The following is a 24,532-nucleotide window of genomic DNA, read 5'->3' as shown; positions in this document are numbered from 1 at the left end:
AATACAGTGGGGCAAAAAAGTATTTAGTCAGCCACCAATTTTGCAAGTTCTCCCACTTAAAAAGATGAGAGGCCTGTAATTTTCATCATAGGTACACTTCAACTATGACAGACAAAATGATTTTAAAAAATCCAGAAAATCACATTGTAGGATTTTTTATGAATTGATTTGCAAATTATGGTGGAAAATAAGTATTTGGTCAATAACAAAAGTTTATCTCAATACTTTGTTATATACCCTTTGTTGGCAATGACAGAGGTCAAACGTTTTCTGTAAGTCTTCACAAGGTTTTCACACACTGTTGCTGGTATTTTAGCCCATTCCTCCATGCAGATCTCCTCTAGAACAGTGATGTTTTGGGGCTGTTGCTGGGCAACACGGACTTTCAACTCCCTCCAAAGATTTTCTATGGGGTTGAGATCTGGAGACTGGCTAGGCCACTCCAGGACCTTGAAATGCTTCTTACGAAGCCACTCCTTCGTTGCCCGGGCGGTGTGTTTGGGATCATTGTCATGCTGAAAGACCCAGCCACGTTTCATCTTCAATGCCCTTGCTGATGGAAGGAGGTTTTCACTCAAAATCTCACGATACATGGCCCCATTCATTCTTTCCTTTACACGGATCAGTCGTCCTGGTCCCTTTGCAGAAAAACAGCCCCAAAGCATGATGTTTCCACCCCCATGCTTCACAGTAGGTATGGTGTTCTTTGGATGCAACTCAGCATTCTTTGTCCTCCAAACCTGTCTCTTATACACATCTAGATGTGTATAAGAGACAGGCGTAGCACTGCAGGATTTGAGTCCCTGGCGGCGTAGTGTGTTACTGATGGTAGGCTTTGTTACTTGGTCCCAGCTCTCTGCAGGTCATTCACTAGGTCCCCCCGTGTGGTTCTGGGATTTTTGCTCAKCGTTCTTGTGATCATTTTGACCCCACGGGGTGAGATCTTGCGTGGAGCCCCAGATCGAGGGAGATTATCAGTGGTCTTGTATGTCTTCCATTTCCTAATAATTGCTCCCACAGTTGATTTCTTCAAACCAAGCTGCTTACCTATTGCAGATTCAGTCTTCCCAGCCTGGTGCAGGTCTACAATTMTGTTTCTGGTGTCCTTTGACAGCTCTTTGGTCTTGGCCATAGTGGYGTTTGGAGTGTGACTGTTTGAGGTTGTGGACAGGTGTCTTTTATACTGATAACAAGTTCAAACAGGTGCCATTAATACAGGTAACGAGTGGAGGACAGAGGAGCCTCTTAAAGAAGAAGTTACAGGTCTGTGAGAGCCAGAAATCTTGCTTGTTTGTAGGTGACCAAATACTTATTTTCCACCATAATTTGCAAATAAATTCATTAAAAATCCTACAATGTGATTTTCTGGATTTTTTTTCTCATTTTGTCTGTCATAGTTTAAGTGTACCTATGATGAAAATTACAGGCCTCTCTCATCTTTTTAAGTGGGAGAACTTGCACAATTGGTGGCTGACTAAATACTTGTTTGCCCCAGATGTATTTGCATACATCTTTTCTTAGGTGCCAAGTATCAACCAAAACAAGGCCCAAAGTAGGCCACGTGTACTTGTTAGTTACTGTTATGATCAGTATGTTCATGAAACAATCTATCATAAAAGTCCTTCACACAAGGAGAAATCCAATTTGGCAGTGTACCTGCAGAACATAATGGAAAGATAGGTAATCACACCTCACAGCCAGCAAATATGTTAATCTTTGGTAATGCACAATAATCTTTAGTAAATATTCCCTTTTATTGCAAAAATGCATGTCAAGGCGTTTTGAACAAATGCAGATTGTATAAAAGTGGTAACCATAGACACAGTCTTTATTCAAGCAATCATGGGCAAAGTTCTGTTTGTGACGGGTAAGTAGTTATGGTGAAAGCTCAACACTACATTATTGTATGGTATGCATCCAATGTATGCATAACAAAATGTAATCTGTGTCTTCTCTTTCCATAGCTCTAGCCCTGCTGCTGCATGCACAGCTCGGTAAGTGGACTCCAGAACACAAACTCTTTGTAGGCTGGGGATAGGGGTCTCAATTGAACTCAGTTGTGGTCCATAGACCAAGTACAGTGCATACTGTATGTAGTATCTTAATTTGAGCCAGTTTACTATAGCAGGAAAATAATCCTGCAGTAACAGGAAATGTGAATTATTATGTGGATTATAATTAATTTACATTCATTTTTGTAGTGGTTTATGCATTTTTCACAAGGTAAAATCTAGTCTGAAATGTCTAAGTGAAAATTACAAACTTCAGAAGCCTTTTAAAACCTCAAATACACCACATGTTTTACATTTCCTGCATTGATGGAAAGTTATCCTGCAACAGGGTGATCAAATTAAGATCCTACATCTGTAATTTACTAAATATGGGGCAATAGAATATGTAATCTAAGTGGATTATGAGACTATAGTTGAAAATGAAGTAATTCAATCCTATAAACAAGTGAATGAGCAAATATCAAACTATTCATATCCTGTTTTAACTTGTGTCTCAGGGTCCTCCTACATTTTGTCATGCTACTTCACAAACTGGGCACAGTACAGACCACCCCCCGCCATTTACATGCCCAATGACATTGACCCATGTCTGTGTACCCATCTTCTCTACGCCTTCGCCACCATGAAGAACAACGAACTGGCCACCTTCGAGTGGAATGACGTAGAGCTCTATAGCCAGTTCAATGGCCTGAAGAACCAGTGAGCCCCTACTGAGAAACTAACACGTCATGAGATTGTGTCGAGAGACAAATGTCATCAATTTACTACTTTAATTTCCCTTAATATGGAATAACATATTGTATTTCAACAGGAATGGCAATTTGAAGACTCTTCTGTCTGTTGGAGGATGGAACTTCGGCTCTTCTGGGTAAGATGATCCGTTATATCTGTTCGCATACTTTCCTCTTGATAACGGCCATCAGTGTCTCTCTATTTCCCTCTATTTCTCTCTATAGATCATCAGAATATTCGCAGATTTTTTTCATGCGAATATTCTAAAATTGGCATGATGAAAATATGTATTTTCCCCCAGTTGTGTTTCCACAAACAGACTTGTTGCAGATAAGATGTACTTTTTCGCTTACATTTTCATGTACCGAATACAAATCTGAAGTTCAATCTGTTTCCATTGCATTTCGACTCTACTGATAGTTTTGTCACAAAAACTGTTGCGCAAAATAGCAAATATGGTCTTGGAATGTGCGATCTATCCAACAGCTCGCAGATAGGCCGACAGTGCCGGTAGGCCAGTCTACATTATGAGGTTATTATGGTTAAGAGCATCGATCATCATGTCAATAAAATAATTCCCTCGATATTTATTGAAAGAAGCATCAAACTCATCACTGTACACTTTCACCACCCTGTGAAGTTCATACTGTATTTAATCTGTAGCCTAATAAACTGCATGCTTTCCCGAGTCGTAGTGGGATGACCACACACACCATATCATCGCGTGACTCCCAAGTTTACTTCAATATGATGGTCATTATATTCTTATTTGAGCATAAAGGCGTTTCCACCGCCATTTCTTGCAAAACATAATTTTACATGTCAAACGAACAAATTATCTGTAGGCTTTTATAACATTTAAGCGAAAGGTAATGTTTCCATCACAGCTGTCGTGATTTTTTTTATAAGGTATGACTTTACTCGCCTAAAAACTGTGGATGGAAACGTGATTAGAGTCATTCTATTCCCCCATCAGATTCTCTGCCATGGTGGCCAGCCCCACCAACCGCCAGACCTTCATCAACTCTGTGATAGTGTTTCTGAGGAAGTATGAGTTTGATGGTCTGGACATCGACTGGGAGTACCCAGCCAACAGAGGGAGCCCTCCTCAGGATCAGCAGCTCTACTCTGTTCTTGTGGAGGTAAAGTTGACTAAACAAGAACAACAATAATACAACTGAGAGTTTAATATTTTTCTGTTGCAATAGTTATTGAGTAAATAGTAAAACCCTAATACTGACTTGCGTAGTTAAATAAAGGTGAAATAAATAAAAAGTGTTGATAACAGGAAATGAGGGCAGCATTTGAGAAGGAGGCTAAGCAGACTAACAAGGCCCGTCTCCTGCTGTCTGCTGCTGTCTCCGCTGGAAGGGATACCATCAGCTCTGCTTACGAAATCCCCAAACTTGGACAGTAGGCACCATCCACTCTGTAGTTACCTATCCACTCTACACTCACTCTGTAGTGGCCTATCTACTGTACTTTGTAGCCTGTATACTACCATACAGTCATTGTCTTTCTCAAAAAGATATTACTGCTATTCAGGCTATGATACTGACCATATAATAACAGTTTGCCACTTTTGCAACCTCTAGGGCCTTGGACATGATCAATGTCATGTCATATGACTTCCACGGCTCCTGGGATCCCTTCACTGGAGAGTGCAGCCCCATGTACAAGAGCCCTGCTGACAATGGTGGCTTCATCTACTTCAATGTGGTGAGTATGTCAGGACAAGGGTGGATGGCTCTTTGTGGGTGTGATGAGTCTGCTGAAGAGCGAAGTTAACCCAGCAGGCAGCAAACACTAACATATAAAGCTATTGTGTTTCAGGACTATGCTATGAACTACTGGAAGAACCATGGAGCCCCAGCAGAGAAACTGATCGTTGGGTTCCCCACCTACGGCAACACGTTCACCTTGACGAATGCAGCTGACAACGGAATCGGAGCATCTATTGCCGGGGCTGGAACTCCAGGCAAATACACACAGGAGGCTGGAGAGCTGGCTTACTTTGAGGTACTTTAAATGGTGATATTTATTTCTTACATCATAAAAAGTGAACTCTAACTGTTGAGGGCCTCCTTATGATCTGGTTTCAATTGTATCTCAACTTCGACTCAACTGGTTGCTTCTTATTTGATGGCTTTATCATAACAAGGGAAATCATACTGAACAAAAATATAAATGCAACATGGAACAATTTCATTGATTTTACTGAGTTACAGTTCATATGATGAAATAAATTCATTAGGCCCTAATCTATGGATTTCACATGACTGGGAATAGAGATATGCATCTGTTGGTCACAGATACCTTTAAAGCCTCACTAAAGGCCTCAGGACCTCGTCATAGTATTTTTGTGCATTTGAATTGCCATCAGTAAAATGAGATTGTGTTCGTTGTCCGTAGCTTATGCCTGCCCATACCATAACCCCACCGCCATCATGGGGAACTCTGTTCACAACGTTGACATCAGCAAACCACACGCCCACACAACACCATACACGTAGTCTGCGATTGTGAAGCCGGTTGGACGTACTGCCAAATTCTCTAAAACTACGTTGGAGTCGGCTTATGGTAGAGAAATTAACATTCAATTCTCTGGCAACAGCTCTGGTGGACATTACTGCAGTCAGCATGCCAATTGCATGCTCCCTCAAAACTTAAGACATCTGTGGCATTGTGTTGTGTGACAAAACTTCACATTTTAGAGTGCCGTTTTATTGTCCCCAGCACAAGGTGCACCTGTGTTATGATCCTGCTGTTTTATCAGCTTCTTGATCTGTTATACCTGTCCGGTGGATGGATTATCTCGGCAAAGGAGAAATGCTCACTAATAGGGGTGTAAACAAATTTGTGCACACAATTTGAGAGAAATAAGCTTTTGTGCGTCTGGAACATTTCTGGGATCTTTTATTTCAGCTCATGAAACATAGGACCAACACTTTACATTTTGCGTTTATATTTTTGTTCAGTGTACTTTCAAGAACAACAAAAGAAAGTGATGACACTTGATGGAGATAGGTGTTGTTGATTCCCTGTGTTTTCATGTACAGTTGAAGTCGGAAGTTTACATACACTTAGGTTGGAGTCATTAAAACTCGTTTTTCAACCACTCCACAAATTTCTTGTTAACAAACTACAGTTTTGGCAAGTCGGTTAGGACATCTACTTTGTGCATGACACAAGTAATTTTTCCAACAGTTGTTTACAGACCGATTATTTAACTTATAATTCACTGTATCATAATTCCAGTGGGTCAGAAGTTTACATACACTAAGTTGACTGTGCCTTTAAACAGCTTGGAAAATTCCAGAAAATTATGTCATGGCTTTAGAAGCTTCTGATAGGCTAATTGACATATTTTTTGAGTCAATTGGAGGTGTACCTGTGGATGTATTTCAAGGCCTACCTTCAAACTCAGTGCCTCTTTGCTTGACATCATGGGAAAATCATCAGGAAAAACATTGTAAACCTCCACATGTCTGGTTCATCCTTGGGAGCAATTTCCAAACGCCTGAAGGTACCACGTTCATCTGTACAAACAATAGTACGCAAGAATAAACACCAGCCATCATACCGCTCAGGAAGGAGACGCGTTCTATCTCCTACAGATGAATGTACTTTGGTGCGAAAAGTGCAAATCAATCCCAGAACAACAGCAAAGGACCATGTGAAGATGCTGGAGGAAACAGGTACAAAAGTATCTATATCCACAGTAAAACAAGTCCTATATCAACATACCCTGAAAGGCCGCTCAGCAAGGAAGAAGCCACTGTTCCAAAACTGCTATAAAAAAGACAGACTACGGTTTGCAACTGCACATGGCGACAAAGATCGTACTTTATGGAGAAATGTCCTCTGGTCTGATGAAACAAAAATAGAACTGTTTGGCCATAATGACCATCGTTATGTTTGGAGGAAAAAGGGGGATGCTTGCAAYCCGAAGAACACCATCCCAACTGTGAAGCACAGGGGTGGCAGCATCATGTTGTGGCGGTGCTTTGCTGCAGGAGGTACTGGTGCACTTCACAAAATAGATGTCATCATGAGGGAAGGACAATGATGTGGGTATATTGAAGCAACATCTCAAGACATCAATCAGGAAGTTAAAGCTTGGTCGCAAATGGGTCTTCCAAATGGACAATGACCCCAAGCATACTTCCAAAGTTGTGGCAAAATGGCTTAAGGACAACAAAGTCAAGATATTGGAGTGGCCATCACAAAGCCCTGATCTCAATCCTAGAAAATCTGTGGGCAGAACTGAAAAAGAGTGTGCAAGGGCAAGGAGGCCTACAAACCTGACTCAGTTACAGGAATGGGCCGAAATTCACCCAATTTATTGTGGGAAGCTTGTGGAAGGCTACCTGAAACGTTTGACCCAAGTTAAGCAATTTAAAGGCAATGCTACCAAATACTAATTGAGTGTATATAAACTTCTGATCCACTGGGAATGTGATGAAAAATAAAAGCTGAAATAAATCATTCTCTCTACTATTATTCTGACATTTCACATTCTTAAAATAAAGTGGTGATCCTAACTGACCTAAGACAGGGAATTTTTACTTGGATTAAATGTCAGGAATTGTGAAAAACTGAGTTTAAATGTATTTGGATAAGGTGTATGTAAACTTCCGACTTCAACTGTATCACAGATCTGTGGGTTTTTGAAAGACGGAGCCACTGAGGTTTGGGACGCACCACAGGACGTGCCGTACGCCTACAAAGGAACCCAGTGGGTGGGCTATGACAATGTCAAGAGCTTTGGGATCAAGGTAAGAACAATACAATAAAAAAATTGTATTTGTTGCAATGTGAAACTACTTTTTTTTAAGCATTATGGTGACATACACTGAGTGTACAAAACACTAGGAACATGCTCTTTCCGTGACATAGACTGACCAGATGAATCCAGGTGAAAGCTATGATCCCTTATTGATGTCACTTGTTAAATCCACTTCAATCAGTGTAGATGAAGGGGAGGAGACAATTGAGACATAGATAGTCTATGTGTGCCATTCAGAGGGTGAATGGGCAAGAAAATGATTTAAGCACCTTTGAACGAGGTATGGAAGTAGGTGCCAGGCACACCGGTTTGAGTGTGTCAAGAACTACAATGGTGATTGGTTTTCACGCTCAGCAGTTTCCGTGTGTATCAAGAATGGTCCACCACCCAAAGGACATCCAGCCAACTTCACACAACTATGGGAAGCATTGGAGTCAACCTGGGCCCCCATCCCTATAGATCTCTTCCAACACCTTGTCGAGTCCATGCCCTGACAAATAGAGGCTGTTCTGAGGGCAAAACGGGGTGCAACTCAATATTAGGAAGGTGTTCTTAATGATTCGTACACTCAGTGTATAAAACGTGAGTGGCGAGACTCGATCAAACAGTCTGCTAAATGTGTTTCCAGCACACACACCCTTAAGATGGTAATATGAAAAATATGTGTTTATGGCATGCTTTTATATACACAAGTAAATTCAACACACACGACAGCATCAATATTGCACTGCACATGAATGTGCATTCATAACATAGAAATGATTAGTGTGGCTGCTCTCTAGGGATTACCTTATAGTAGTGCATCAAGTTGTTCAACCGGGTTTCTCTGCATGTGTTGAACTCCACAAAACATGTTGCGCCTTTTTGCCAGCTAACATTTTACGTTGTGCCTCTAGCTGTCTATAGGCAGTTGTGGAACAGGTACTCAATAGTCATACTTGAGTAAAGGTAAAGATACCTTAACAGAAAATGATTAAAAGTCAGCTAGTAAAATACTACTTGAGTAAAAGTCTAAATGTATCTGGTACTTAAGTACAGTGGTGAAAAACGTACTCAATTGTCAACTTGAGTAAAAGTAAAAYCTATACATCAAATTCCTCATATAAAGCAAACCAGATGGCAATATTTTCTAGTTTTTATTTATTTACTGACTGCAGGGGCACACTCAAACACTCATACATAATTTACAAATGCAGTATTTGTGTTTAGTGAGTCCTCCAGATCAGAGGCAGTACATGCTGGGCACGTCAATGTCTATTCCACGTTGGTTCAAGGTCATTTCAATGAAATGACGTGGAAACAACCAGTGTGTGCTCAGTGGGTAGGAATGACAATGCGTTATATTAATAGGTGTGTGAATTGGACCATATTGCTGTCCTGCCTAAGCATTCGAAATGTAACAAGTACTTTTGGGTGTCAGGGAAAATGTATGGGACTAAAAAGTATATATTTTCTTTAGGAATGTAGTGGAGTAAAAGTAATAAAAATATAAATAGTAAAGATACCCCAAAAAACGACTTAAGTAGTAGTTCAAAGAATTTGTACTTAGTTACTTTACACCACTGTTTATAGGTTGACTGGCTGAAGAAGAACAACTTTGGAGGAGCCATGGTCTGGACTCTTGATATGGATGACTATACCGGCACCTACTGTGGCCAGGGAAAATATCCTCTCATCAACGTCCTCAAGAAAGGCCTCAATCTGGAATCAGCACGTAAGGACCTGCACACTAGATTGGGTTCGATAGCAGAAATGTATGACATCTCTGACTGCTGTGCTACAGAATTATATCAAACACCTAAAATATGTTCTTTAAATTTGTTTTATTTTTTAAATATCCATTTCAGCTTGCAATCCCCCTGCAACTCCCCTGCCCCTTATTAAGGGAACTACCAATGGAGGTGATGATGGTGGGGACTCTGGAGGCAGCTCGAGCGGAGGCAGTTCCAGTGGAGGCAGCTCGAGCGGTGGGAACACCAGTGGGACCAGTGGCATGGACAGTAACTTCTGTGTTGGCAAGGCCGCTGGGCTGTACGCCGACCCCAAGAACAAGAACCAGTTCTACAACTGCAGTCAGGGCAAGACCTACTTCCAGTACTGTGCTACTGGCCTGGTCTTCGACACCTCATGCTCTTGCTGCAACTGGTCCTAAAGTCCCTACTTCAGAATGACAGGTGATATTTCATGGTCAGATATCCTCCATTTTAGAACTGGAGGCATCCCTTTTTGAGTATATATCCTACATTATATTTCAGATAGCAATAAAAAAAATGACTTATTTCAATAAATTGTTCTAAAATGTTTTGAATTATCCCCTTCTTGTGAACAACTATTAATGAAAGCAAAATAGAGTTCACTGTCTTATCTGTTGAAATAAAAAAAGTTGTCATTCAACTCATGTTCATTTTTTTTTTAAACATTTCAACATTGTGACAATGAGCAACAATGCATACCAATCCAAATGCCTTGAAAATAAAGCACATTATTTTCATATACTATAACCTAACTACCCCTTGCTCACACACTTATTACAAAGTAATTATCTATAGGGGCTTTAAACAGAAGGTAACATTAGCATATCTAAAGGGATGATGATGATTGGAATAAGAAGCAGTAGCGGCATTTTCAGGAAGGAAAAAAGGAGGGACTAAATCATTTGGAATATATTAATAACTTAAACATGACTTATTCACTCCTCTGGCTATTGCAGCCTTCAGGATGGATAAAACATTACACAGGTCCTGGTACTGTATGTATTTGTCTTCACTAACAGCGTGTTTTCTTCCTCTTTACATTGTTGGTCAATAACAATACTGGGCATCAAATGGCCCCAGCTACATATCCTCTCAGCTACCCTCCTTCTGTTCTGTTTTACTGTCTACTGCTGCTGGTGGGAGCTCCTCCACCATGGCTGACTTCACTGAGGTTCCTGTGGGGGGAGAAAGGTTAGAATGTGAACAGATGGGTTACAGATAAATTATGTACTTTTTTCTCTATGTACAGTTTGTTCAACTGTGATATGGCTGAGGAGGTCCTAGTACCAGTGAGGTATTTCCTGTGCATGCGATGTAAGAACAGCAGCCCGAAGAAGAGGATGGAGCCCATACAACCGATGATCATGCCACAGAGCAGGAAACTATAGCTGCCTTCACTCTGGATGATCTGGAGAATGCAAAGCACAATATTAGACTGTTTATCTTCCCCTCTCTTTAACATATACTACGTCTCTGTGCAGTCTTACCGATCCAACAAGGACTTGCATGACCATTTCTCCCATCCCAGCACTTGTTACCAGAACTGAGGTTGCACATCCTGCCAAGAGAGAAAAGAGAAGGAGAGTAAAACAGAGAGATTATATACTGTAGTATCTCATCATTTATCAAACCACTCTATTACTGTGTTGTTACTGAGTCGTTACTGTGTTGTTACTGAGTCGTTACTGTGTTGTTACTGAGTCGTTACTGTGTTGTTACTGAGTCATTGACACTTATTGTGCTGGCGATTGATGAATGTACCTTGGTAGTCCAGGATGTCCTCAGTGTAAGCCAGCATACAGGGGAAGATGCTGCTGAGGAACAGGCCCAGTAGAGTGGTCCCAACAAACAGGAATATACTGCTGGTGTCGAGGACGAGCAGCAACAACACTGTGACAATGACACCAGCCTGCAGAGATGAAGAAAGACTTCAATTGGATATATAGACAATCAATTATTGAGAGAAATGCCCATTTAAATATAAACATATTGGAATTGAAAGACAATAAATATTTTATTACACACCTTCATTAATGTTAATACATTTTCTTTAGGGATTAATAAAATATTCTATCATTGGCATTACCAGATTAATCATGAGCAGTCGAACGGGCTGGAAGCGGAAGGTGAGAGGGATGGACACCAGACGTCCTGCAGTAATGGCTGCCCAGAAGATACTGACCAGGTATCCCGCAGTCTTATTAGGTAGAGAAATGGGGGGAGACACTGCATATGTGTACACAAAGCCTGCATACGCACCCTAGGAATAGAAAGTGAAGGTCCACAGATGAATCCATTGCTGCATACATACACTAATATGGAGCAGACTGCATAGTTATAACAGAATCTGTACTACTCACCACAATGCCATCGGTCATGAACAGGACCATTCCACCAACGATATGAATCCCAAAGAAGGACACAGGCAACTCACGCAGGTTGTTATTCTGACAGCAGCTGAAGATATCCCCATGACCTGCAAACCGAGAGAAACATTAGGAGAGATCTAAACCACTTGGCTAGTACAGTAGGTGTGAATTCTCAACTGATCCAAACTCTGAGACTTTGATGTGATCCAAGTATTATAATTTTAAAATTATCTTGGTTATACTGTCATCTTATAAAGGAAATGAGGAGTTCAGATCAGATCCAAAACACTAAGTTTTGCCCTTTACCTCCTCCCTCCTCCTGGTCTTTAGGTTCTGTGTCAGGCCCCTCGGCCCCCTGGTTCTCCATGGCCAGCTCGTCTTTGTCCAGCAAATGAGGTGTGGTGCTGCGGCAGCAGGGGATCAACTGCTCCTGGTACATCAGGAATAACACTGCCATTGGCACTGGCAGCTGGGAGAGGAAAATATCATTCAAATGATGTATCATGGGAAAAAATGTAAAATCTTGGATCAAAGCCTTTGCAATAATCAATCAACATTATTAAAAGTTAAGAGTGAGCGGAATCAATATTAGGAGCGTTATGCTTGAGCTTACACACTATATTTCACCTCACTATGCTTTTCCAAGATCTTACATTGATCATTGCCATGATCCAGAAGGCGTAGGACACGATGGACTCCTCTGGCTCCTCTGCTAGGGGCAGGTGGTCCACGGACACGTTGTGCATCACAATGGGGCTGTTCCTCAGCGTGTTCCTGAAGTGGTGCATGATCTCGGTCACATTTTCTGTCACGTTCCCGACCCTGCAGCCTGTCTCAGACAGGAAGGGATCAGCAATCAGAGGACTCACCAGCGCCCCGAACCCAATGAAGAAGTGGAGGGCCTGCAAAAACAACAAAGTTTCTATCATTCATTCTAAATATAATGCACTTTGGGTATATTCTGAAAGCTGAACTGAACTGGGCATAGTTACTCTCTCACCTGGAGAAAGACAGCCGAGTCCTTCTGATATATGGCGACCAGCTGGATGTTGGCGATGGTGTCAATGATGCCCATGGCCAGACCGGACACAGCCATGGCAATAGCCAACAGCAGCACATTATGGCAGAGGGGGATGATGGCAAATATTATAGAGATGAGTAGCGAGGACAAGAACAGTGCAGCTAGAGCACTGAACAACCTTTGGGAGAGAGGGGAGGAGTTATTACTACTAGAAATAACATACACATATACTAGAGGTTTGAATGGCTCAAACATTGAACAAGATGTATGCCAACACTATGGTTGAAATATGCAAAGGCCTGCTGGCTAGGGGCTCACTGTTGATAGAATAGGCTACAGAGATAATTGCCAACTGATGCATACACAAACCCTCACACTCTTAAGGGTTCTGCACAGTGATTTCACAGTTTAAGCAAAAAGAAGCTACTGAACTCTGTTTCCAGTGCATGAAAAAAAAATGCAGTACCTAGAACTACGTAGAAAGCCCTTTAAATTACAGCTATCTTTTTGTCATGAATTGGTTTAAAGTGAGAATCCAAGGAACACAGTTCCCATACTGTAGGAGAACCCTTTTTGATTCCAGGTAGAACTCTCTGTGGAAAGGGTTCTAAATGGAATCCAAAAGGGTTCTACCTGGAACTAAAAGGGGTTCTTCAAAGGTTTCTCCTATGGGGACAGCCGAAGAACCCTTTTGGTTCTAGATAGCACCTTTTTTTCTAAAAGTGTAGGGTTGCACATTATGGATTTCGGGAATCCACCAACCGGGATTTCGGGAAAACCAGATTTTTTTTTTTTTTAAGTTCCCAGATTTTTTCGACCCTATGCTTCACACAGGGATCAGAGAACTGTTTGAATAGTCACTCACGTTTTCTTGAAGACCCCTCCGATCGAGCTGCCGATGAGCAGGCAGAACTGCTGGGAGAAGAAGACCCAGGTGATCTGGCTCAGTGTAGACTGGGTTTGACATCGCAAGTCCAATATGGTGGGTCCCAGGAAGGCTATACACAGTCCAAAACTGAAGAACACACTCCAGTATGTACAGGTGTGGTGAAAGTTCCTTTTAAAAAGTGTTATAATCCGCTCTTCTATAAACATTATTGTTCCACAAGCTTCAGAAATTCAAATTGAGAAATTATGAACAAAAGTCAGTCCACAATTTTGCAAAGAGAATTGTCCAGTAGTAGACCTAACTAGCCTTTATGTTATTGGGTGTCCAGTCAACAGTATGATTAGTAACTACTCTGTCTCTACCTGCTGAAGGTCTTGCAGTATAATATTTGAGTGATTTGCTCTCTTTTAAATATTTTCAAGTTCCCACCAAAATTACTTAACTGAAAGGATGTCCTTTGTAGTTAATGGGTAGAGGAGATTCTATGAACATTGGGCATCTTTCAAGTGTCAATGATTTGCTGTTAAGCGTCAAACTGTGTCAAAATTATATTTTAAAGCTAACTATTGTCTTATCTGTCCTAGTCACTCATGTCCCTCCATTCATTCATTCATTCATTCATTTAGGTCAGGAAATGACACAGGATGAAAGAGTGCCTTGGCTTCCCTTGGTGCCATCATGGAGTTGTATCACCAGGAGGGCTTAGGGGACCTAACCTGTGGAGGGCCCAAAATAACTTCCCATAGATGTAAAAGCATCATACTTTATATATTATTGGAATATAACTTCAAAATGACTACAACATGCTCTTGATCATTTATATGGCAGACTCTCTTCCTCCTTTACCAGTGTTTGTGACCCGAGACTTTCTCTGTGTGGGCGGCAAGGGAAAGTACTGAAAGTGATGAGAGTCAAGGTGGGGAAAAGTATTATCGCAAGTCATTGACAAAGTGTCACTTATACTCGCTGTCAGTTGTATATTTAAAATGGCAGACTTTAGCAATGACTCCCCAGCTAAATATAGGTTAAATAAAGTATACCAACATGAACTTGTTTGCAGGTCTAAAGTCTAGGAGGTTGACTGGGGTTGGAGGATGTGCATCACACAACACCACTAGTTTTATATTGCCTTACATTTGTTGTAAAACTTCAACCATGACAGGAAGATCAAATTGTTTAGCAGCAGCAACGTCTTGGTGAGCGTCTTGGTTTGCTGGCATACAACTCATCCCTGAATTGATTTACTGAGGCTAATGGCCAGTTATGAATTTTCGGGTCACAACAAGGTCAAAGAGTAGGAATGGGGACCAACAAATGGTAGCAATTCGAAGAATCAAAAGCATTTATTTAATCCTATTCCTTACCATATTGCACCCAGGCCAGTATCCTCCACATAGATGCTAACACATCGACCTTCATGTAATTTGGAAGAGAGTATTTATGCTACACATTTACTACACATTCATGCTGCAATATGCTACATATGCTTCATATCCTTGTGAAAGGCTAAATACAGTGCCTTTTGAAAGTTTCCATACCCCTAAACTTTTTCCATATTTTGTTATGTTACAACCTTATTCTAAAATGGATACAAAAAAAAAAGTGGGCAGAAATGGTTGTCTTTCTGGAAGGTTCTCCCATCTCCACAGAGGAACTCTAGAGCTCTGTCAGATTGACCATCGGGTTCTTGGTCACCTCCCTGACCAAGGCCCTTCTCCCCCGATTGCTCAGTTTGGCCGGGCGGCCAGCTCTAGGAAAATTCTTGGTGGTTCCAAACATCTTCCATTTAAAAATGATGGAGGCCACTGTGTTCTTGGGGACCTTCAATGCTGCAGACATTTTTTGGTACCCTTCCCCAGATCTGTGCCTTGACACGATCCTGTCTCGGAGCTCAACGGTCAATTCCTTCGACCTCGTGTCTTGGTTTTTGCTCTGACATGCACGGTCAACTTTGGGACCTTATATAGACAGGTGTGTGCCTTTCCAAATCATGTCCAATTAATTGAATTTACCATAGATAAATGGAAACGGGATGCACCTGAGCTCAATTTGGAGTCACATAGCAAAAGGTCTGAATACTTACAGTTGAAGTCGGAAGTTTACATACACCTTAGCCAAATACATTTAAACTCAGTTTTCACAATTCCTGACATTTAATCCTAATAAATATTCCCTGTCTTAGGTCAGTTAAGATCACCACTTTATTTAAAAAATGTGAAATGTCCGAATAATAGTAGAGAGAATGATTTATTTCAGCTTTTATATATTTTATCACATTCCCAGTGGGTCAGAAGTTTACATACACTCAATTAGTATTTGGTAGCATTGCCTTTAAATTGTTTAACTTGGGTCAAACATTTTGGGTAGCCTTCCACAACCTTCCCATAATAAGTTGGGTGAATTTTGGCCCATTCCTCCTGACAGAGCTGCTGTAACTTAGTTAGGTTTGTAGGCCTCCTTGCTCGCACACTCTTTTTCAGTTCTGCCCACAAATTTTCTATGGAATTGATGTCAGGCCTTTGTGATGGCCACTCCAATACCCTGACTTTGTTGTCCTTAAGCCATTTTGCCACAACTTTGGAAGTATGCTTGGGGTCATTGTCCATTTGGAATATCCATTTGCGACCAAGCTTTACCTTCCTGACTGATGTCTTGAGATGTTACTTCAATATATCCACATAATTTTCCTTCCTCATGGTGCCATCTAGTTAGTGAAGTGCATCAGTCCCTCCAGCAGCAAAGCACCCCCACAACATGATGCTGCCACCCCTGTGCTTCACGGTTGGGATGGTGTTCTTCGGCTTGCAAGCATCCCCCTTTTTCCTCCAAACATAACAATGGTCATTATGGCCAAACAGTTATATTTTTGTTTCATCAGACCAGAGGACATTTCTCCAAAAAGTACGATCTTTGTTCCCATGTGCAGTTGCAAACCATAGTCTGGCTTTTTTATGACGGTTTTGGAGCAGTGGCTTCTTCCTTGCTGAGTGGCCTTTCAGGTTATGTCGATATAGGACTTGTTTTACTGTGGATATAGATACTTTTGTACCCGTTTCCTCCAGCATCTTCACAGGGTCCTTTGCTGTTGTTCTGGGATTGATTTGCACTTTTCGCACCAAAGTACATTCATCTCTAGGAGACAGAACGCATCTCCTTCCTGAGTGGTATGACCGCTGCGTGGTCCCATGGTGTTTATACTTGTGTACTATTTTTTGTACAGATGAACGTGGTACTTTCAGGCGTTTGGAAATTGCTCCCAAGGATGAACCAGACTTGTGGATGTCTACAATTTATTTCCTGAGGTCTTGGCTGATTTATTTTGATTTTCCCATGATGTCAAGCAAAGAGGCACTGAGTTTGAAGGTAGGCCTCAAATACATCTACAGGTACACCTCCAATTGACTCAAATTATGTCAATTAGCCTATCAGAAGCTTCTAATGCCATGACATAATTTTCTGGAATTTTCCAAGCTGTTTAAAGGCACAGTCAACTTAGTGTATGTAAACTTCTGACCCACTGGAATTGTGATACAGTGAATTATAAGTGAAATAATCTGTCTGTAAACAATTGTTGGAAAAATTACTTGTGTCATGCACAAAGTAGATGTCCTAACCGACTTGCCAAAACTATAGTTTGTTAACAAGAAATGTGTGGAGTGGTTGAAAAACAAGTTTTAATGACTCCAACCTAAGTGTATGTAAACTTTCGACTTCAACTGTATGTAAATAAGGGATTTCTATTTATTTATTTATACATTTGCAAAAAAGTCTACAAACCTGTTTTTTCTTTGTCATTATGGGGTATTGTGTGTAGATTGCTGAGGATTTTTATTTATTTAAACCATTTTAGAATACGGCTGTAACGTAACAAAATGTGGAAAAGGTCATGGGGTCTGAATATATTCCGAAGGCAACGTAGTTCCATGTGTGTGAAAGTGGATAAACTGTGCCCAAAATTGAACAACTTGCTGGGTTCATATTGTGTAACTGATTTGCCAAGTCTATTCCTTGGAGCGGAGATGCTGGTTGAGTCATGGCCCTGAGAAATACTGTATATGTTTTTATAAAAGGCATTGATTAACGACAATCAGCCTGCACACTTCCTCTTTCAAGGTTACACCAACACACAAGTAACGTTTTAGGTAATTGTCAACTAACAATGTCAACAAACTAACATCCTTGCAGAGATTTGTAAGGCGGTTGTTAAATTTCAACTACATTGTAATTTGAATGAAGATGGTGGTTTTCCATGGTTGGTAGAACTGGTTCTGCCAAAGTTGTCACAAGCAGAATTATAAGAATTGGTGTCTATTGCAAACAAAGTATTATTTTTTACTCAATCTCTCAAAAAATTGGTTAAGAAACCTGGTCTAACTATCACAATCACTATTTGTTACATACTACTATTATACTATATATATCTTTTAAAGTGTTAATACTGTATATTGTTTTTATTATATCCCAGAGTTATAATCCACAACTACATCATCAAAATATCACATCTAATGAAGTACCGCTTGCGTACTAACGCTCTGATTATAGTGGGGTTGAGGTTGTTGACTTTAAACACTAGATGGTGCACATACGTTGCATTTCCTTTAGCTTACCTTAAAAAAAAATGTGAACCCCATTTTTTGTTGGGGATACATTATCATGTATAGGTACATTATCCATTTCAAATGATACTTTTATGAAACATGTACCCATAGATTGCCACTAAAAATTTAAAAAACTGTGCGGGAGGGGGGGGCAGTGGAGGCACGTAGACAGCTTCAGTTCCTCTGTGTCCAAATCACTAGACTTAAAATAGTCCAAACACACACGCACAGTTGTGAAGAAGTCACGAACATCACTGCTTGGTATGGCAATAGCACCACCCTCGATCGCATGGAGCTACAGAGGGTTGTGCGGACCGCCCAGTACATCACTGGGAACAAGCTTCCTGCCATGCAGGACCTATATATCAGGCGGTGTGAAAAGAAGGCCTGGAAAATCTTCATAGGCTCCAACCACCCAAGCCATAGACTATTTTCTCTGCTGCCGCACGGCAAGAGGTACCAGTACATCAAGTGTGACACAAACAGGCTCTTGAACAGCTTCTATCCTCAAGCAATACAACTGATAAATGGCTAACAAAATAGCTACACAGACTGAGTTAGCCTTGTATCTTTATTGACCTTTTATTTCAGTATTTGGACTCTCTCTATGCACACTGACAGGGCCTACACACACACTGTCACTCCATCATCTGCTCACTCACACATAATATGCACACACGTCTTTTTTGTCATTTAGCAGATGCTCTTATCCAGAGCGACTTACAGTACTGTGTGCATACATTGTCATACTATTTTCGTGCATACATTTATACTGACTCTACACACCCGCACACATACAAGCTGCTGCTACTCTGTTTATCTTATATCCTGTTGCCTAGTCCCCTTACCCCGATACATATTGACCTCCACAACTCCAGTATCCCTGCACATGTAAATATGGTATCGGAACTGACTTTTTAAATATTTCCTTTATATAGTATGCATACTTACTTACTTTGTGTATTTCATATTACTTGTGTTTTTTTTCTAGTAATACAATGCTATTGATTATTGCATTGTTGGGTTTTAAATTAGCAAGAAAGGAATTTCACTATACGTGTGCATGTGACATTAAAACTTGAAACTCATATTTTTCCATACTCTGTTCCAGTTAACTTAAAGGGTTGTTCAGATTCAATTAGGTCTGTGGACCATACTTTTTTAATGGCTAGCTTAGAATATGAGCTTTCCAAAAGTTGTTTACACTGTATATTATAGAGATCAGTCCTTTCGGGAGCCCAGATAATTGATTTATAAATCCCATCATTGGATGGTTGGGTGGTTGCATTTTGTCAACATGAAATTACATTTACTGCTCAGTAATTGTATCCAATGAAATTAAATGCCAATTATGGCAATATCAACATAAAGACGGCCCTTCTTCATAAGATTGGCGACAGAATGTAGAAATGAAATAAGATTATGACACAGAATGATTTATTTAGCCATAGTAGATGTTCTGTAAATAGATTTAGTGAAGAGAAAATATGCTGATTAATCCTGCAAGTCAGATGTCTCTAATACTGAATGTTTCTGAGATGAACACTTTTACACTCTGAATAGAAGACAAACTTTGTCACGTATCTTGATCCATGCGTTATCGATCATATTAAATGAAAACAAACTGAGTTCTGGCAGACAGTTTTTCATTTTCTCTGCAGGATTAATGCCCATGAATCAACCTCTAATATTTTTTCTCTTTGTCACCTCTTTTGTCTCGGTGTGTCGCATATAGGCACACATTCGCTCACACACACAAACACATTTTTTCTGTTGAAGCCTTCTGACATTTAGTATGCTGGCCACATCAACATCAGTAGCCGGGCATAAACTAGAGAGAAGCGGTTCAGGCCTCTCAACTCCGTCTCATCTCCATAGTCTGACATTTAGCCAACACTTAATCAGAGGCCTAAGACAGTGCGAGGTCAAACTGTGTATGGAATCTTAATCTGCTAGTTTCACTTTTTTACTCCCGGCCCCCTATTCTTCCTCCCGGCCCCCCCTGTTTTTGCTGCGGGTCTCTCTTGTATTTCCCCCAGGGTTCTAGTAAGACTGGCTGCAGTAAGGGGGAGGGACTGCAGATTGTTTTGCTGTTGAAGCTGTCACTGTAATAAGAAGGAGAACATGTTGCCTCACTTCTTTCATCAAGAGACATTTATACTGCTATAACTCACACCAGCCCTACAATCCCTTAAGATAATGTAGCTAGTGCTATTGACATTTATCTAAAAGTACATTTTAATGTAGGCCTACTTTGAAATTAGAATTGACTAAAATGCCTAAAGAGAAGAGTGCCAATGATTTTTAAAGAGTAAACAAGTTATAAGACTAAAGATTTGTTGTCCCAACCAGACAGGGCTCCATTCTGAGGTAATGTTCAGATTGTCCAGAGAGCTATAACGATAAGCCATAAATGTCCATGTTCAATTTAGTTTCTAAATGGGCTCTGGAATTGAAATTGACTCTTCACGCTTCTAGCAATGGAGAATCTGTCACTCACCTTTCAGTGCTTTGGAGGGCACAGAGACATGAGTTGTGTCAAACCTGGCCCCACCCCTCCCCTCGGACAGAGATACCCCCATGCTACCCCTTTCCAAGGCCAAAAATAGAGTCAAGGATATGTWGAATGCAAAAGACAGGCAGCTGAGCAATAGCATAATGTTAGCACTGCAGAGCAAAATAGCACTACCACTCAGGAAAAAAAACTGAAAACCTATTTTATTGAAGTCTTGTAAACTATTTTCCTAATTCTGAATGCGAGGTAGAAGTTAATTTAATCAGGTTCTTAAGTGGCAGCAACAAATGCCTGCAAGTTCTCCATCTTTACAGGACCTTGGCGGTTGCAATGAATGAATCCTAGGGTTTCCAGTGTATTACAATATGACAGACTTAAAATAACAACATGATGCAAGATGAATTATCCAAAAGAATAATATGAGCCGTTTTTGTAACCATGGTTCATAGAAACAAGTCAACTAATGTATCAGTCTCAGGGATGGGGGTCAAAATGTGGTTGAATGTGAGAAGTGTCACTTACAGTAGAAAATGGCTGTGGTCAAATGAGCATGAAGCATAATTCCTTGAAAAGTCCTCCCATGATATCCTTATACTAGATTAAAGTTCAGTGAAGCAGCTCTGATCACCCAAGCTGTCACATGGTTTGATGCTGGAGAGATGAAGCAGGTGCGGGGAGTAAAACATTTAATAAAGACGGACATAGAACGAGACAGGAACAGCGTCAGCAAACCAATGTTAAAGACAAAAACAATACAATGCAGCAGTGGGGAACAGAGCTGGGGAACTGACAAATATAGGGGAGGAAATTAACAGGTGATAAGTGAGTCCAGGTGAGTCCAATAACGCTGATGTGCGTGACGAGGGAAGGCAGGTGTGCGTGATGGATGGTAGGAGTGCGTGATGCAGGGCAACCTAGCGCCCTCAAGCGCCAGGGGGAGGGAAGAGCGGGAGCAGACGTGACACAAGCACTGCTGTCAGAAAAATACCCACCCAGTGTTCCTAAAGAATCAAAGTCCAATCAGATGCAGAGGCCTCAGAAGATAATCAGATGTGCCAGCTAGTTTCCCCTAGCTGGCACACAGGTTTACAACAGCAGCAATGGCTATTCTGTGGTGCCATTCCATTAACTCTTCAACGTTGCTCATAGAAATCGTAATCAATAATTTCTTAGAGTAAGATTTCACCTAATTGAACAACAGTAAAACTGGAACAACTGATGTCAAAGGACACGAATGAACCCCCCAAAAAAACAGTTAAGATTAGGCAGCCTAGTCACTGCTGCATCATACACTGAGTGTACCAAACACTAGGAACACCTTCCTAATATTGAGTTGCACCCCCAACTTTCGCCCTCAGAACAAGCTCATTTCGTCAGGGCATGGACTCTACAAGGTGTTGAAAGTGTTCCACAGGGATGCTGGCCCATGTTGACTCCAACGTTTCAAACAGTTGTGTCAAGTTGACTGGATGTCCTTTGGGTGGTGGACCATTCTTGCTACACAAGGAAACTGTTGAGCGTGAAAACCCCATCATCGTTGCATTTCTTGACACACCGGTGAGCCTGGCACCTACTACCATACATCGGCACATATTTTCTTTTGTCTTGAACATTCACCCTCTGAATGGCACACATACACAATACATGTCTCAATTGTCTAAAATGTTCTTTAACCGGTCTCCTCCCATTCATCTACACTGATTGAAATGGATTTAACAAGTGACATCAATAAGGGATAATAGCTTTCACCTGGATTCACCTCGTCAGTCTGTCATAGAAAGAAATATTTTGTATACTCAGTGTAAGTCCATTATCATATCAAGATCCTCTTTAAGACATACTTTTAGATTATTTTGAAGAGCCACAACATTAAAATTGTTCTTGACAAAGCAAGCAACCTTTTATCAAAGGTATTTTTTACAGTATCTTTTAAGTGCTCATGTTGGAGGTGAGTTCATGGCTGAAAACCCAGATGTTTTATGTGGTTGAAAGCAACAGGTGAACTATAGTGAACTCTCGTTTGGATGTAACACTAGGCTAGATTGATGTGTGAATAATGTATACATATCATGCACAAAAGGCATAAGCGTTTTAACAATTTACATGGATGAACATACAGGGCATTCGGAAAGTAATCAGACCCCTTAACTTTTTCCACATTTTGCTACGTTACAGCCTTATCTTAAAATAGATTAAATTGTTTTCCCTCATCAATCTACACGCAATACCCCATAATGACAAGGCAAAAATGGGATTTGAGAAATTATTGCAAATGTATAAAACTATACAACTGAAATATCACATTTACATAAGTATTCAGACCCTTTACTCAGTACTTTGTTGAAGCACCTTTGGCAGTGATTACAGCCTCGAGTCGTCTTGGGTGTGACTCTACAAGCTTGGCACACCTGTATTTGAGGAGTTTCTCCCATTCTTCTCTGCTGATCCTCTCAAGCTCTGTCAGGTTGAATGGGGAGCGTTTCTGCACAGCTATTTTCAAGGCTCTCTAGAGATGTTCGATCGGGTTCAAGTCTGGCCTTTGTCTGGGCCACTCAAGGACATTCAGAAACTTGTCCCGAAGCCACTCCTGCTTTGTCTTGGCTGTGTGCTTAGAGTCGTTGTCCTGTTGGAAGGTGAACCTTCGCCCCAGTCTGAGGTCCTGAGCTCTCTGGAGCAGGTTTTCCATCAAGGATCTCTCTGTACTTTGCTCCATTCATCTTTCCCTCGATCCTGACTAGTCTCCTAGTCACTGCCGCTGAAAACATCCCCACAGCATGATGCTGCCACCACCATGATTCACTGTAGGGATGGTGCCAGGTTTCCTCCAGATGTGACACTTGGCATTCATGCCAAAGAGTTCAATCTTGGTTTCATCAGACCAGAAAATCTTGTTTCTTATGATCTGAGAGTCCTTTAGGTGCTTTTTGGCATACTCCAAGTGGGCTGTCATGTGCCTCTTACTGAGGAGTGGCTTCCGTCTGGCTACTCTACCATAAAAGGCCTGATTGGTAGAGTGCTGCAGAGATGGTTGTCCTTCTGGAAGGTTCTCCCCTCTCCACAGAGGAACTCTGGAGCTCTGTCAGTGACCATCGGGTTCTTGGTCACCTCCCTGACTAAGGCCCTTCTCCCCCGATTACTCAGCTTGGCCGGGCGGCCAGCTCTAGGAATAGTCTTGGTGGTTCCAAACTTCTTCCATTTAAGAATGATGGAGGCCACTGTGTTCTTGGGGACCTTCCAATGCTGCAGAAATATTTTTGTACCCTTCCCCAGATCTTTTCCTCAACATAATCCTGTCTCGGAGCTCTACGAACAATTTCTTCGACCTCATGTCTTGGTTTTTGCTCTGATATGCACTGTCAACTGTGGGACCTTATATAGACAGGTGTGTGCCTTTCAAAATCATGTKCAATCAATTGAATTTACCACAAGTGGACTCCAATCAAGTTTTAGAAACATCTCAAGGATGATCAATTGAAACAGGATGCACCTGAGCTCAATTTCAAGTCTCATAACAAAGGGTCTGAAACCTTATTTACACAAGTAATCTGTTTTTTATTTTCAATAAATTTGCTAAAAWAAAAAAAAWACCTGTTTTCACTTTGTCATTCTGGGGTATTGTGTGTAAATTGATGAGGAAAAATGTTTTGTTTAATCAATTTTAGAGTAAGGCTGTAACGTAACAAAATGTGGAAAAAGGGAAGGGGTCTGAATACTTTCTGAATGTACTGAATACATCTGTATTGTGCGTTAGTAATGGAGATTCAATCTAAACAGCAGAAAGCTCCATTAGTTCACTGCATTTGTTGCCAGACTCAGGGATATTAGGGGTGGTGCGGATTAGAATACAACTAGC

The 24,532-nt window shown here is 41.0% G+C and overlaps 2 protein-coding genes across 3 annotated transcripts; one reads left to right on the top strand and one right to left on the bottom strand.

Moving 5' to 3' along the window:
• The first annotated feature begins 1,791 nt into the window (after window positions 1–1,791).
• On the top strand, window positions 1,792–9,927 carry LOC111966616 (acidic mammalian chitinase). Its single transcript, XM_023991432.2, has 11 exons — window positions 1,792–1,867; window positions 1,965–1,994; window positions 2,510–2,711; window positions 2,824–2,880; window positions 3,721–3,886; window positions 4,033–4,157; window positions 4,340–4,463; window positions 4,578–4,763; window positions 7,403–7,522; window positions 9,106–9,247; window positions 9,381–9,927. The coding sequence occupies exons 1-11, from the start codon at window positions 1,843–1,845 to the stop codon at window positions 9,683–9,685; spliced, it is 1,482 nt and encodes a 493-aa protein (XP_023847200.1). The 5' UTR covers window positions 1,792–1,842; the 3' UTR covers window positions 9,686–9,927.
• On the bottom strand, window positions 9,338–13,956 carry mfsd4ab (major facilitator superfamily domain containing 4Ab). Of its 2 annotated transcripts, XM_023991431.2 has the most exons (10): window positions 13,543–13,955; window positions 12,657–12,855; window positions 12,310–12,558; window positions 11,963–12,125; window positions 11,648–11,763; window positions 11,374–11,547; window positions 11,049–11,196; window positions 10,775–10,845; window positions 10,575–10,695; window positions 9,338–10,462 (listed from the first exon to the last, which is right to left on the bottom strand). In XM_023991431.2, the coding sequence occupies exons 1-10, from the start codon at window positions 13,770–13,772 to the stop codon at window positions 10,380–10,382; spliced, it is 1,554 nt and encodes a 517-aa protein (XP_023847199.1). In that variant the 5' UTR covers window positions 13,773–13,955; the 3' UTR covers window positions 9,338–10,379. The 2 variants fall into 2 exon arrangements, with proteins under 2 accessions (XP_023847199.1, XP_023847198.1); XM_023991430.2 differs by lacking the exon at window positions 9,338–10,462 and having other exon boundaries at window positions 10,469–10,695; window positions 13,543–13,956.
• Between the last annotated feature and the right edge of the window lie 10,576 nt (window positions 13,957–24,532).

This window comes from Salvelinus sp. IW2-2015, linkage group LG7, assembly GCF_002910315.2.
Source record: "Salvelinus sp. IW2-2015 linkage group LG7, ASM291031v2, whole genome shotgun sequence".
In the NCBI taxonomy this organism is placed as follows: domain Eukaryota; kingdom Metazoa; phylum Chordata; class Actinopteri; order Salmoniformes; family Salmonidae; genus Salvelinus; species Salvelinus sp. IW2-2015.
Note: the sequence above shows the minus strand (reverse complement) of the source record. Positions and strands in the feature narration are given on the sequence as shown.